Source organism: Numenius arquata, chromosome 5 (genome assembly GCF_964106895.1).
Source record: "Numenius arquata chromosome 5, bNumArq3.hap1.1, whole genome shotgun sequence".
NCBI lineage: Eukaryota > Metazoa > Chordata > Aves > Charadriiformes > Scolopacidae > Numenius > Numenius arquata.
The window spans coordinates 31,038,220-31,051,968 of NC_133580.1; the positions used below are offsets into that span (position 1 = coordinate 31,038,220).

Here is a 13,749-nt window from a genome sequence, read left to right on the forward strand (position 1 = left end):
AGGTCTGGTGTGAGCTTATAACTAAATTAGTTTGTGCCAGAATTTTCCAGTCTGATATTAACTCTGCCTTAACAAAGGTAAGTTAAACCACGAGATACAAAAAAAAAAAGTTGGTAAATCACCAGTTTAACAAAAAAAAAAAAAGAACAAAATTCATCATGCAAGTGTTGTCCTAGTTTGGAATTTGATAGCTTATATTGCTAAGGAGAGATTGCTCGGGAAAAACATGTTTGTGGTCTCTTTTGGTGGGAATCCTGTTGTTCTCTTGATTTCCCTAGGGAGAATGCACACCTAATGCCGGTGATCCTTTTTTTCCTTTCCTGTGTAGGAGAAAATCAAACTTTTAAAATCTTGAGTTTCACTAGATGGCAGCATCTCAATGTTTCAACAGGAAATTACGTTCGCATAGAGAAACTACAAATCCCACAAACACAGCAAAAAAAGTATAAAACTTCCTTTTGTACAAAGGTCACTAAACACCCCGGGCTGTTTGAGACCTCTTGGTGAGTGGCTACATTAATATTTATTTTTAAATGCTTCATAGAATCGGTGTGGCAAACATTCATAAAAAACCTGGATGTTAGGTTGAAAAAAAAAATGTATTTATAGTGCATTTTACTTCCAGAGTGTTAAGGTGATTTGGGGAAGTACTTGGACTGATTGGGTTTTTTCCCCACTGAAAAGATGTAAGTGGTGACAAGGAATAAGAACCAGCTTCCTCTCCCTGGAGTGAGCACTTCGAGCTCATTGTTGAGGTACTCGGGATTTGCTACAAATAACAGAACCTCTCCCAGAATTTTGTGTTTGAGGAGCTGCGTTTTGGAAAGCTCGGCAGATCAGAGAGACCTTGCAACCTAGATGTGTGTGTAATCCCATTTTGCTTGGGTAACTTGGTGTTTTTCACCTGCTAATGCAAAAAGGTTATGCTAAGACATGCCCAGTCTCGTATAACCTTATAGAGCCGACCATCGGAGGCATCCGAAGGGACGTCTTTTTACTAGCCAAACTAAAAAGCGATTTTAAGGTGCTGTGCTTTCCTCTAATTAGAGAGATGCATCTCAGTTACTGTTTGCTTAGAAGACTGTTCTTTTCTTTTGTGCTTTGTTTCTTTGTGTGTGTGTGTGCATGTGTGTCCCAGTTATGGGGGGGGAAACCTACAGTGAAACATTTCAATGTCTTGAAACACAGTCTGTAACTCAGTCGCACTTTAAATCAAGTGATATTTTTTTTTTATATTAGAAGAGAACGATTTTATTTTTTTTTTTTTTCAGTTAAGTCATAGGAAGTCTGGGTGGTTTTGAATCTGTAACAACATTAGTTTTGCTGCAACTTTTGTCAGGAGAAGTTGCTGAGAAATCAGAACTTCTGGTCATAATCAGAGAAATTAATAATCTGGTTTAAGATGTAGGACACTAAATTTAGAGTCAGTAATCTGAGTCACAGCATGGATTTTGAGCATTGTTAGATGACGGCATTGGCCGCTAACCTAGCGGAGATGATGGCATCTTTAACTTCTCAGTGAAGTACTCGGTATGTTGGATTCGTGTATATATTTAAAGACTTTGGGTTCTTGGGACACCTTTCTACGCTCATAGCTACATGAACAAACGTTGCTCTGTGGATCATAAAAGTGCAGAAAACTTTGCTTCTTGGGAACCCAGTTAACAAACATCAGATACTGCACTCTGACTGGGACACAGCGACCTTACTTTCTAGGCAGGTCTTTGGAACAGCCCATTAAGTAGTTTATGCCTTAAATAACTAAAAACCCATGGGAGTGAGAGGGTGGTGTTGGCTTTTACTTGTTTATCTGCAGCTTTACATGCTGTATTTCTTTAAGCATAACACAGCATTTTAAAGTGTATGCTTGGGCAGAAGAGAAGAGGGCTGTGTTTAGTCTTTTGGCTGCTATACCTTGAGTAAGGTGGAACCTCCTAGAAGTTCCCCACCGCTTGCCCCATGCATGCTCAGCAGTTCCCTGAGAGAGGGGCAAGACAGGACAGAGCTTCCTTCTCCCCGGAAGATTCCTAAGACAATTCAGAGCAGGCACCAAGGCCAGGGTATTGTGTGGGATTTACTGCAATCCAGGAAGCTGATGAGTTCGTAGTTTGAGAGGAATAGAAGGCAGACCTGCTTTCTAAGAACACAATGGACAGCGGGAACATTAGATTACAAACTATTGTACTTCTATTCTCTTTCATCTTGACTTTTTTTTTTTCCCATTTAAGGAAAAATAAAGCCCAGTTTCTGCTGTTATAAAGCTTGGCTTTTTGAGCTCAAATGCATTTTGATCTTTTTGAGGTCCCCGCTTATGAAAAAAATAAAAAAAATTGAGGCAGTGCCCGTCTTGGAACCTGGATGACTTGGAGTCACTCCGCAACGAAACAGGACAATCTGTGGTGTGATTTGATGGCAGGGGTACTCTGAACCATGTCTAGTTTTTGGAATGCATTTGCATCTGATTCCCAGGGAGTGTTGCTGGCTCATCTTTTTGTTAAAGTGTTAGTTCTGTGACACCTTCTGTCTGCCCAGGTCAGCATCATGGGTCGGCTTGATGGGAAGATCATTCTGCTGTCTGCGGCGGCGCAGGGGATTGGACGAGCAGCTGCTATCGTAAGTTGGAAAACGTTTGTTCTCTTGTACCTAAGCTAGGTCTCCAACGCAGGTTTGTCCAATGGCACCCGCACCAAACAAGTCCTTGAATTAATAAACCACAGATGAAGCCAGAACTACCCACTGAAAAATTTGGGGAAGAATATAGTCGCTATACTCTATCATGCATGCTTTGTGCTGTTTGAATTTCTGAAAGTCTTCAGCTCTGAGGAGTGACGTTGGGCAAGGAGAAGGGCAAGATTTGAGAACAGCTGCTTTTCTAACAACATACAGTTGTACTGTCTGTACCTTTCACTGTTCTGGGAGAAGATAAGAAGGATAGAGGGAATATTTCCTGTTGTAAGGCTGGATACTGCGAAGATGCTCTACAGTAGAGCCAATATGTTTTATCTACACTAATAATTGATGTAACCAAGTCTACGTGATACTAACAGCACGGCTACGACATTGTCCACAATGAGCAACTGTGAGAAATCCTTTAATTACTTTGAAACAGAATTCAAAATACGTATTAACTTTCTGGTTAACTTTTAATTCCTTTTGACCTGTTCTTCCCTCCCCGCTACTTCCTCCTTCCACAGCAGACAGAGAAATAAGTAGGGCAATCTCAGTATCTCAGTGCAATGTAATCAGTGACCCAGGAAAAGCTCCTGTAAGTAGGATTTTTGCCAGGCGAGTTAATTTCTTATGCATAGTGTTAAGAATGCAGAAAACTGCTGATCTTGACACTTCCTTTAAAACAGTCAATCAAAGGAGCAGGTAATTTTCCTGATGATTTCACTCTTGAAATACACAACAAGCTGCGGAAGGCTGACATGTTTAATGCCACCGTCCCCTTAAGCTGCACTTGAGACACTTATTTTGAAGATTAGGAGCTACAGTCTGATAGGTCAGAATACTTTTGACGCGGAGGTTTCTCTATTAGCATAGCTGATGATTTATCAGTAATCACAATGCAGAGAAAGCAGGTTTTGGGGGGACCGTCAAGAATGAAGGAGTATCTCTGGTGAAGTAGCAAAGAAAAGTCATGCTTCTTTTAATGTTACTCTAATCAAATTATTTGGATGCAGAGGATTTACGTAAAGTTTATATACCACCATTCCTTTCTTATGACTCGTGCCTTGACCTGTCAAATCCTATAACTTCATTTAAATCCAATACAGACAATTAATTCTAGCCCTACATGTTTGTAATGTGTTTGTAACGTGCTTGCTAGTGCATGTACAGCTAATAAGGGCAATAATAATACCAGTTGTCTTTGCGCGGTTACTGTTCTCATACAGTCCTTATTTTAAGGAAAAGATCTTAAATCTGTCTTATATCATCTATAGTTACTTAGTTGTCCCCGGGATGTGTAGTAATTAATGTCCATTGCTTCCTGACATGCCCAGAGTGAAAAGTGAGTGATCGGCTGCCTTCAGCCAACTTTTATTTCAAGCCAAAAAGGAAACGAAAAGAGAACAGGTTTGATTTCTGGTAAGATCTGGAATATCTAAATATAAACAGCTTCTCTTACTTGTATTCTTCAGGCTTTTGCTAAAGAAGGAGCCAAAGTCATTGCCACAGACATCAATGAGTCTAAGCTGCAAGAACTGAAGGCATATCCAGGTAAATGACCTACAGCAGGCATTAATTCAGCTCTTGCAAGATTTGTTGTAGACTGGCTGAAATATAATTTGAGGATAGGGCACGCTTCAAAAGACCAGGAGAAAAAATGGAAAATATCCAGACTAATTCTTTAGATGTTGGCATTGCTTTCTGTGATGTGGAATAGCAGAGATGTAGCATGTCAAATACTGCTGTAAAATCAGCATATCAGACAGAATATTATTCCAGGCACGTGGAATAACTTCGAGTTTCTTGTATCACAGAAGCAGTTAATTTCTGCTTCCCAGAACGGCACCCGTTTCAGTTACCTTTTGAGATCACTCGGCTAATTGTCAAACGTATCACTCTAAAAGGCATGGAATGCTTTTCTCTGATCGCAGGAACTAACATCCAGCTATACGAAAAGTACATTTAGTATCTTGTGTTTCCATGGTCCCTACTTACTACAGAATGCATTAAAAGGACAGCTGTCTAGTAGAATTCGTATATCTTCAGAAACTAATTCCCCAAATGCTAGATGAGCCTATTCTGTTTGTACAAGTGCTCGGGGCCCGAAGGTTGCTTTCCTACCGATACCACAGGAACATACTTCAAGGAGCAGGTTTTGCAGAGCTGTGTTCCTTAATCACGTGACGCAAGCATGGGACATTATGTTAAAAACTTATTTTTTCAACCTTGAAATAAAAAATAAGACTTGGATATCTTTGACGACTGAAAATGCTTCCAACTTAATTTGGTGGAAGGATTTAATGAATTCCTATTACAGGATGACAGTCAAATATGCAAAACCACTTTTTTCTGGCACAGCTTTTAGAGTGAACATCAGTCTCTACTGAGTGGAATTCACCACAAGCAATCCCTTTGTATTTCTTTAGGAACATCAGTTCTTTCCAGGTTCATTCTGAGGGTGTTTAGAAAAGTGCTATGTTTTGAACTGTGTGGGTTTTTTTCCCCTCTGCTAGTGTGTTCACGAGGAAAGAGGTAATTTTCCATATGCTCAGAGCCATTTCCATCCTTTTGACACATGATTAGTTAAGCTATAATTCATCAAGGCTTGGCACATTGTGGTCTTTGAATTTTATCTAGGAGAGGTAATTCCAGTGCTGTTAATCACCAGCCTGTAGTCTAATTGCATCCTTATACGCAAATCTCTTCAAAAGTGTCTGTATCATTTAACTAAGGTGTATAAAGCCTGTTCATGGACTTGTCAGTTTGGCTTCAAAAGAAACAGGTTTTTATTCATTTCAAATCAAATTCTCCCATAATTTAGACATCACTCAGATGCTTTACAGACAGCTTTACAGTCTTTCATGGAATCATGTATGTTGGATGAGACCTTTGGAGGCCATTTCATTATGCCTACTGCTCAAAGTGGCTCTGGCCACAGCAGGATGCTCAGGGCTGTGTTGAGTCAAGTTCTGAACATCTCCAAGAATGGAATTTCCTCAACAACCTCTGTAGGCCCCTGTTTCGGTGCAACTGCCCTCATGGTTTTAAAATAACAATATTTTAAAAACAAACATACACACCCGGCAAACAAACAACACAAACCCCACAAAGCCCAAACACACTTTATGTTCAGTCAGACTTTCCCATGTTCCAGCCTTTTTCTGTTGCTTTTCATCTGTCCGCGATGGGCTTCTGAGAAGTCTGGCTCTGTCTTCTCTACAGTCTCCCGATAGGTAGTTTACTAGACTGTGTGTCACTAGTTACACATCACTAAATTGTTTAAAAAAAAAAAAAAAAAACCACAAAACCCAAAATGTTTTGGGGCACAAGTGTGTTCTGCACCAGATGTCCCTTCATGCTTTATGCAGGACATGCTGTGACCAGCCTGTGGTGAAAAGGTGATCAGCAGCAAGTCTTAGTGCCCTGGGAGCCTAATTGTACCCACTAAGGGAACTACTGGAGTACTCCCCGACTCCCTCTTTTCCAGTCATCTGAGTTTCCTCTGGATGAAAAAAATCATGTATTTGGGAAGGGGGCACAGCTCGGTCTTTACACGCAGGAAAGTGTATCATGAGGTAAGACTATTCCGTAGTAAGGATTCAGCCTTTACATGGATGAGAGGAGCTAGTTGAGTTAGATTACTGGAAGCTACTTAAGTAAAATGAGATAAAATAACATGTAGATTATATTACATCGTAGCATATTACAGCTCAGCTGGAAGAGTGGTTCTTTTACTTTGCTCTTTTTGCTTCTGGCCAGGGAATGGCACAGCTGTGGCTGGCCCTAAATCAGTTCTGTTAGAATTCTGTTAGAGGGGCTGATTCTATCGAAAAGTGTTTGGATGAGTTAAGCCTGACCCTGTTTTGCAGTAATTATGTTTATCAATTTTTCAGAGATAACTTCCCCCAACAAAACAAAGGTTAGGTTTTTGTGGTGGTGTGTTGGGTTTTTTTTTTTGTTATCAGTGGCTGTTTTGAAGGTATAGCGCAGGCACAGCCGGTGCTGTAAGCACTGACAGTGACAGCTCGTGGAGGCTGAAATACATAGAAGATTACAGTGAAAAGCTACACATTTCCAGCCCTCTTTTGTTTGATGATAAACAAATAATTGCAAACATATAAGCATCGCATTTTTGAACTAGCCTTTGTGATAGAAGCCATCAATTTGTTACACTTCCCCTTCATTTCTGTTATCATGGCTATGACATCGTTCCAAGTTATGTAAGTTTTTGGCTTATGCAAAATCACTTTTTCTCATTAATTAAATGGTATAAAGCTGATTCATCATATCCTCAACTACACACGGACAGATGGCATGTAATGTGATTGAGTATATGTGACATGTAACTAGTTTCAAGTAATTATTATTCTATGATAGCAGCCATTAAAGCTTGTTATGATTACACAGGCTCTGAAATTCTTCAGTTTGAGAGCACCGCGGAACTCACATTTATTGGAAATGTTTTTTATGGGGAATGACGTTAGCTCATCTGTTTGTGTGATGCGCTATGACAATCAAATCAGTTGATCTTTTTTAATTCCCTTCTGAAATTTTAAATAGCATGCCATGCTTCCTATTGCTGTCCTGATTAAACTATGGCACTGATTTAATCATGAAGTGTAGCTCTCTCTCAGTGAGGCTCTATGCGATGGTGAACCACTGAGAGTGGACTGTTTCTGGCAAGCCACTGACTTGAATCATAGGTTCAAGAGCAGTCCTCAGTGCTTCAGAAAAATAAACTACCGATCTTTAGCCAAATACACTGAAACGAATACTGTGTTTTTCTAGGCATTCAAATACGGGTGTTGGATGTCACCAAAAAGGAGGAGATAGAAAATCTGGCCAAGGAGATTGAAAGGATTGATGTCCTCTGTAACATTGCAGGGTAACCAGCTTCTATCCTATTTCTTTTTCCAGTTTTCCCCGTCCTCTAGAAGTAGTTGCTTTTACTTGAATGCATTTTGTTTCAATGCATTTTATATCTTTAATAGAAATTTTCATGCGTTTTCATCAACACCGAACTTTTTGTGCACAGCTGTGTTACACAGGCCAAGGTAGAATGGCTCTGGAATCCGTTTCCCCTCTTCTGTGGGTGCCCTATACTGATGGCTTTGGCCCTCCTGGCACAACAGTGAGCGAAGGTGACGGTCTGCCAGTGCTCTGTCTTTTTAAGTTTCCCTCTTACCAAACATTTCTTTGCACGTATCGGATCTGTCTTGTCTCCCTGATCCTCATCAAGAAGAAATATACTGTTGCTTGTTTTCTTCCAAAGAGCTCTTGTCCTTCCTTTTCAAGGTTGGAAGGGTTAGGTGTTACAAAATAGCAATGGAAAATACGCATTAAAAGTCATAAAAATGTAAATCACTGACAGTAATTCATTTCATGCACTTATTCTAGGTTTGTTCATCATGGAACCATTCTGGAGTGTGAAGAGCAAGACTGGAACTTCACTATGAACCTCAATGTTCGCAGCATGTATCTAATGATCAAGACATTCCTTCCTAAGGCAAGGCTTGGTTCCTCGTGATGTTTAGTCTTTGCTGCATTTTGTTTAAAGCGTGAGAGGTCTAAGTTGTTGCCACTGTGATAGCGTGGGGTTTGAGATAAAAAGGCAAGTATGCTGCTCTGTATACGGGAGGCCCTTAGGTTATAGCCATCCTCCTCCAAAACACTCTCTGCATTGTGTAATCCTTCAAGTAGACGATCTATCTAAAGGATGTGGTAGAGAAGATGAATTCAGGGGTTTTGCCCTATGTAATTTCTAACTAAAATCCTTCAAATGCAGAGCAGTGAGGGAGCCATTGCGATACAGTGCTATTGTATAATACTATAGCACGCAGCCGCACAATATCACTGCCACAAAATGTTTATAAAATATGTATATTAATATGAGTTTTATGGAAATCTGGAAACTACCTTGTGAAGCAATTCAGTGCCACTGATACCAACACGCTGGTTATATCAGAACAACAATCCAGTTACTGTAGCAGCTTCAGGACACTCATATTTGACATAGTAACTAGCTTTGGGACCACAAAAATTTGTGGATTGAATAAAGTGTTTGTATTCCTGTAAATGCAAAGGCCAGAAATGGAAGCTGTGACCATGACTGGTTGATGACTACTCTTTTCAGTGTTGTTTCAGTCCTTTTTGTTTGGGGTTTTGGGTTTGGTTTATTTAGCTGATCTTCATTTTCAAAGGTTCTTTATAACAACTTCAGGCATATCACATTTTGAGATGCCTAAAAATGTTATAACTTAAGGCAATTTAACTGCAATTCAAAGATGCTGGAAAGTTAGGTTTTAGTCTTTTCCAAAGAAATGAAGAAGTGTGTTAGTGCATTTGTAGGTGGCATGAACAGAAGTCTATGTAGTGTAACTTACTGTGGTGATAAGGACAGTGATTCAGAGGTGGCTATTTGGGAAAAAAAATCCATTCCTGTCATAGTCTTTACCCCTGAGATGACTTAGGAGAACCTACTGACAATTTCAGATTCTGCTTTACTACTTCAGTCAACAGATCAAAAAGAGATAAGCACCTATTGATGCCAATTAAGCTTTGTTACCCTGCGTATCAATTGCATGTAGGGCTGTTCTTCGGGTTATTAGGGGCTATTTTGCTGGACCTGCAGATGACAAAATAGTTTGCATTTGAATGACATAAGTATTCTTTTGCAGATGCTTAAACAGAAATCCGGAAATATTATAAATATGTCTTCTGTGGCATCCAGCATTAAAGGTCAGTAGCTTGCTAGAGAGTTCCTTATATAAATCTTTGAAATTATGGGAATGCAAAATAAAAATTGCATGACATAGAATTTAGAGGACACTGATCCTGTGGAGACATGCAATTAAAAAGAAAAAAGTGAGCACATCAGCTGGTACATACACATAAAGACACAGACGGGAAATTGCAGAAACAATAAGATCATTGCCTTTGAGCTTATCAATCTGTCCCGAATGCTTTTAGCATCCTTTTTACCAGTTTGTGTTAACTAAAAGGCATTACTTCCAGTGATATCTTGCTACATGTGTTTTTCAAAGAAACAATGAAGAAATGACAGTTACGTAAGTGCTGTAGCTATGCTTCCCCAGGAAACCTGATGGTAACTAACAGATGGGTCTCTGCTGTTCCTAAATCTCTGTTTGCTTTGTTAACTTTTGTAGACTACTCCCCAAAGTTATACTATCGAAAGATTGTGCGCTTTGCTCTGGTGTATGCCTGAGTAGAATTCTGGCAGTCAGCGTTCTAGTTAGCCCACCCTTATGGAGAGGCTACAGGTGCTACAGGAAATGCTGGAGTCCAAAAACGGGTGCATATGGAACAAACTTGGGGGCCTCTCTCTTTTTTTTTTTTTTTTTAAATGTGTTTCTACTCTCCTTTCACACCGACCTTCTGCTAGGAGTTGTGAACAGATGTGTATATAGTACTTCAAAGGCAGCAGTTATTGGTCTAACAAAGTCTGTGGCTGCTGATTTCATCGAACAAGGCATCAGATGCAACTGCATATGTCCTGGTAAGTATTCTTACATTATTTTATAAACTAGGGGCAGATGCTAGAAGGCCTGATTTAGTTTGGGGTTATTAACGAAGAGTAGACTTGCAAGCGGCAACTGAAGTTATCAGCAATCAAAAAGAACAGGACGTGCTTGAAACACTTTTGAGATTTAAAACAGAAAAGCTGTTATTTCTATAGTGAAGCTGTATGTTTCGTCTGTTAACCCAGCACGTGCACGGTATATACGCATTATTTTCCAAGACATAGTGTGGAAGTTAGAAGCAGGCAAGGGCTAGCTAGCAGGCTAGCTGTTGTTTAACTGTCTGAAAAGTACTGAATCTTATTCTCTTGCCTTTGATTGAAATTTAGAGTCCTATGCTATGTTGATAGTTCTGCAGTCTGTCTCCTGACTCATATTATGAAGTTAAACGTAACTGTTAAGACATACAAACAGAACCAATGGATTGCATTTTTTGTCATGGTTGTTGATGCAGTTGATTTTTTAAAATTGAATTTAAAATCTTGCTTAGGAACTGTTGACACACCATCTTTACAGGAAAGAATCCAAGCCCGGCCTAACCCAGAACAGGTGAGAAAGCAGTTTATTAGTTTGATCATGTGCGTACATATATTTAACTCCCTCGGAAAAAAAAAAAAAAGCAGCATCTCTACCCAGATTCAAGATTGCTCCCTCTTTCAGAGTACCAATGACAACATAACAGTCTCTTTTGTCTCTTTTTGATAGTTTCATCAGTTTGTACTCAAGACAAGTCTTAAAGATGCCTGAGCAGGGTACTATTGCTCGGTGAATAGAGAGGGTCTGTCATCTAATGAAAGTATTTGCAACCAGTGGTTACAGTATCCAGTGCAAAAGCAAAAGACGTTTTCGACTTTGGCATGTGGCTGCCACGAACTAGTGCAAAACCGTGACGGAAAGGGCATTCTGGCCTATGCATTTCAAAATTATTTGGGATCCTTAACCACGCTGACTAGAAAACTGTGAGCCTTTGTTTGAAGGGCCTGGGAATATCCACTGCCAAAGGAAGAAGGACTTATGTTGGCTTTATTCTGGAACTAGAGATTTAGGTCCAGTCTCCTAGTACTTTTCAACCTGAAATTCATACCACTGTTGATCTTGCAATTTCTTTTTCTAGCATAAATTTAAACTCCTTCCTACTAAAGGAAGTGATGACTCATGGCCTGTTTCCAGTATTCCTTTCTACACGTCAGTCTAATCGGATTAAAATGATTGGTTTGGAGTTCTTTTTATATACCAAATGCTTTTGTACATCCAGGCATTGAAGGACTTTCTAGCCAGACAGAAGACTGGTAGGATGGCTACTGCTGAAGAAGTGGCCCATCTCTTTGTGTACTTGGCCTCTGATGAAGTAAGTATGGAACGATAAAATTTCCTGTAACAAAACCCCACGCTACTTTGCTGCACCGCAATAGAGAGAATTTGTTTTAGGAGGACTTATATTTTCTCTGAGTTGGATTATTACAAAAATAAAAACCTGATGATCTTTTACTGAGTTGAACTTACGATACAAAAAGCGCTGTGAATGCTGACAGTGATTGCCAAGGCGTCATGTATTTGGTAACCAGCCTGGTGGTTTCATGTCATCTGAGCAAATTGACCAACCACGTTTCCTCCTGAATGACAGCAGAAATGGGCTTGTCTGCTTTTCCAAGTTTGCACCACGGCTAGATCATGTTTTAAGGAGGCAGAGGAAGTCATCATCACCTACCTTCACTATTCAAGTGCAAATATTTGTGTAGAACTGCTGGAGATTTGAGCTAAAAGGGCTAATGCTCAGAGTCAATCTACCCTTTCAGCAGAAAGAAAACAATAGACCCACTGAGGTTGTTCTAACCCAAACTCTTAATGATCACTGCAGTTACCACCAACACTAATGAGCACACAGCAAGGTTATTTCAGATGCCATAATGTTACTGTGAGTCTAAATTTGGACTGGATTCCTCTGGACTTGTCCAGCAGTCCTACTGAGCATAACATAATCCTTTAATGGAATTAATTCAGTCTTAATGTTGTTATCTATCAGTACTCTGTTTCTCATTTTTGTCTTAGTTATAGTGTTTCTGTAAATCTACTGATTTTTTTTTTCCAATCTGGTTATAGAGTTTTCAACCAGGCGTAGGTAGAAATGCAGTTTTCCAATGTATTCCAGTACGCTTCAGTACTGGCATACAGAGAAGAATGTCAACAGCTCAGTTGCTTACCTCACTTTCTGCAGCATCTAAATTTTCAGTTAGGTCCTCTTATAATCATTGTCTGACCCGGTCAGATTGTGCTCAGCTGAACACAGCTAATAACATCATAGCGTGAGGTTTGATTCTTGCAGGCGAGGTACCTGAAGTCCAGCTTATGTGAATTTGTACACTCAGGATGCATTCTTACCTTAATGCCTCTATTAAACCTTTTGCTACGCTCCCCTGAGTTAGCGGAAAGGCTTCCATTTCTAAGTTTGTTTATGTTCTATTTATTAAGATATTTTTGTAAAAGAAAGCGTTTGTATAAAAAGAAAGCAGCTTTTTGAATATAAAGAAAAAGGTTTTCCTTGCACTTAATAGCCATGAAAAATTAATTAAAATTATTGTTACTTTTTATGTAATTTCAGTCTGCCTATGTGACTGGTAATGAACTGATCATCGATGGAGGATGGAGCTTGTGATTGACCCTACGTGCAAATGGAAATTCATACTATGAAAGGCAAAAAGCGAGGATCGTGTTTTTCAGTTAAGATAGCTTACAAAGATTTAGGTCATTCACCTGATGTCTTTCAAAACAAATTTAGTGCATTTTTACTGCTATGTAATCTCTAGATTGATCTTACTGATTCACTTTTCCCTAAATAAAAACATACTTCACGCAGCTTCATTTCATGGTAACTCCAAAAACATGAAAGAAAAGCAGTTTAACATTTAATATTTCAGAGGGCAAAGAATATTATTTAAGGTACAAAATCTGAGTGAACAGAATTAAATACTACCTTTATTCTCATCCTGCAAAGTATTTGAAAGTTGAACATTCACAATTAGATTTCCTACTAGCATTGACAGGCTATCTAAAGAAAATGGAGCAACTACTATTAAATCAGCCAAACGGATCCTGAACGAAGCACAGTTTAAACAGAAGAAAGCAGAAATAACAGCAAATTTTGAAGATTTGAACGTTTGAATCATTTTATTGCCGGTAATAAGTGTTTCTATATTGGAGAACATACCAGTTGCAAATTGTACTTGAAAGCACGCTCTGCTCTGCAAATTACTCTAAGTTCTTTCCTCTCTCTACTATCATTAGCAAAATGTTTTAGAACTGTAATAGCTGTAGAAAAACATTTTGAATTGTTGAAAAGAATATGTCCCAAGCCTGACAACACTTACAGGTCCAGAGTGGGCAGTGGAAGACAGTCGAACACACGGTAGATACATGGTGTATGGGCACATGAACGTTCCTGCGTGTCCAGTAAAGAGTCAGTGTACGTGCCCAGCTGGGTTGTGCAACTACAATGTCCAGTTTGCAGGTCTTGGGCAAGTTAGGCTGTTAGAATCTGGAAAAC

The 13,749-nt window shown here is 39.4% G+C and overlaps 1 protein-coding gene across 2 annotated transcripts; it reads left to right on the top strand.

Moving 5' to 3' along the window:
• The first annotated feature begins 399 nt into the window (after window positions 1–399).
• On the top strand, window positions 400–13,066 carry BDH2 (3-hydroxybutyrate dehydrogenase 2). 2 transcript variants are annotated; one of them, XM_074147789.1, is made up of 10 exons: window positions 400–503; window positions 2,533–2,613; window positions 4,143–4,221; window positions 7,459–7,555; window positions 8,068–8,176; window positions 9,348–9,408; window positions 10,073–10,186; window positions 10,699–10,757; window positions 11,464–11,556; window positions 12,808–13,066. In XM_074147789.1, exons 2-10 carry the CDS (start codon window positions 2,542–2,544, stop codon window positions 12,859–12,861), a joined length of 738 nt encoding a protein of 245 aa, XP_074003890.1. In that variant the 5' UTR covers window positions 400–503; window positions 2,533–2,541; the 3' UTR covers window positions 12,862–13,066. The 2 variants fall into 2 exon arrangements, with proteins under 2 accessions (XP_074003890.1, XP_074003891.1); XM_074147790.1 differs by lacking the exon at window positions 400–503 and adding an exon at window positions 632–755 and having other exon boundaries at window positions 12,808–13,060.
• Window positions 13,067–13,749: the final 683 nt, after the last annotated feature.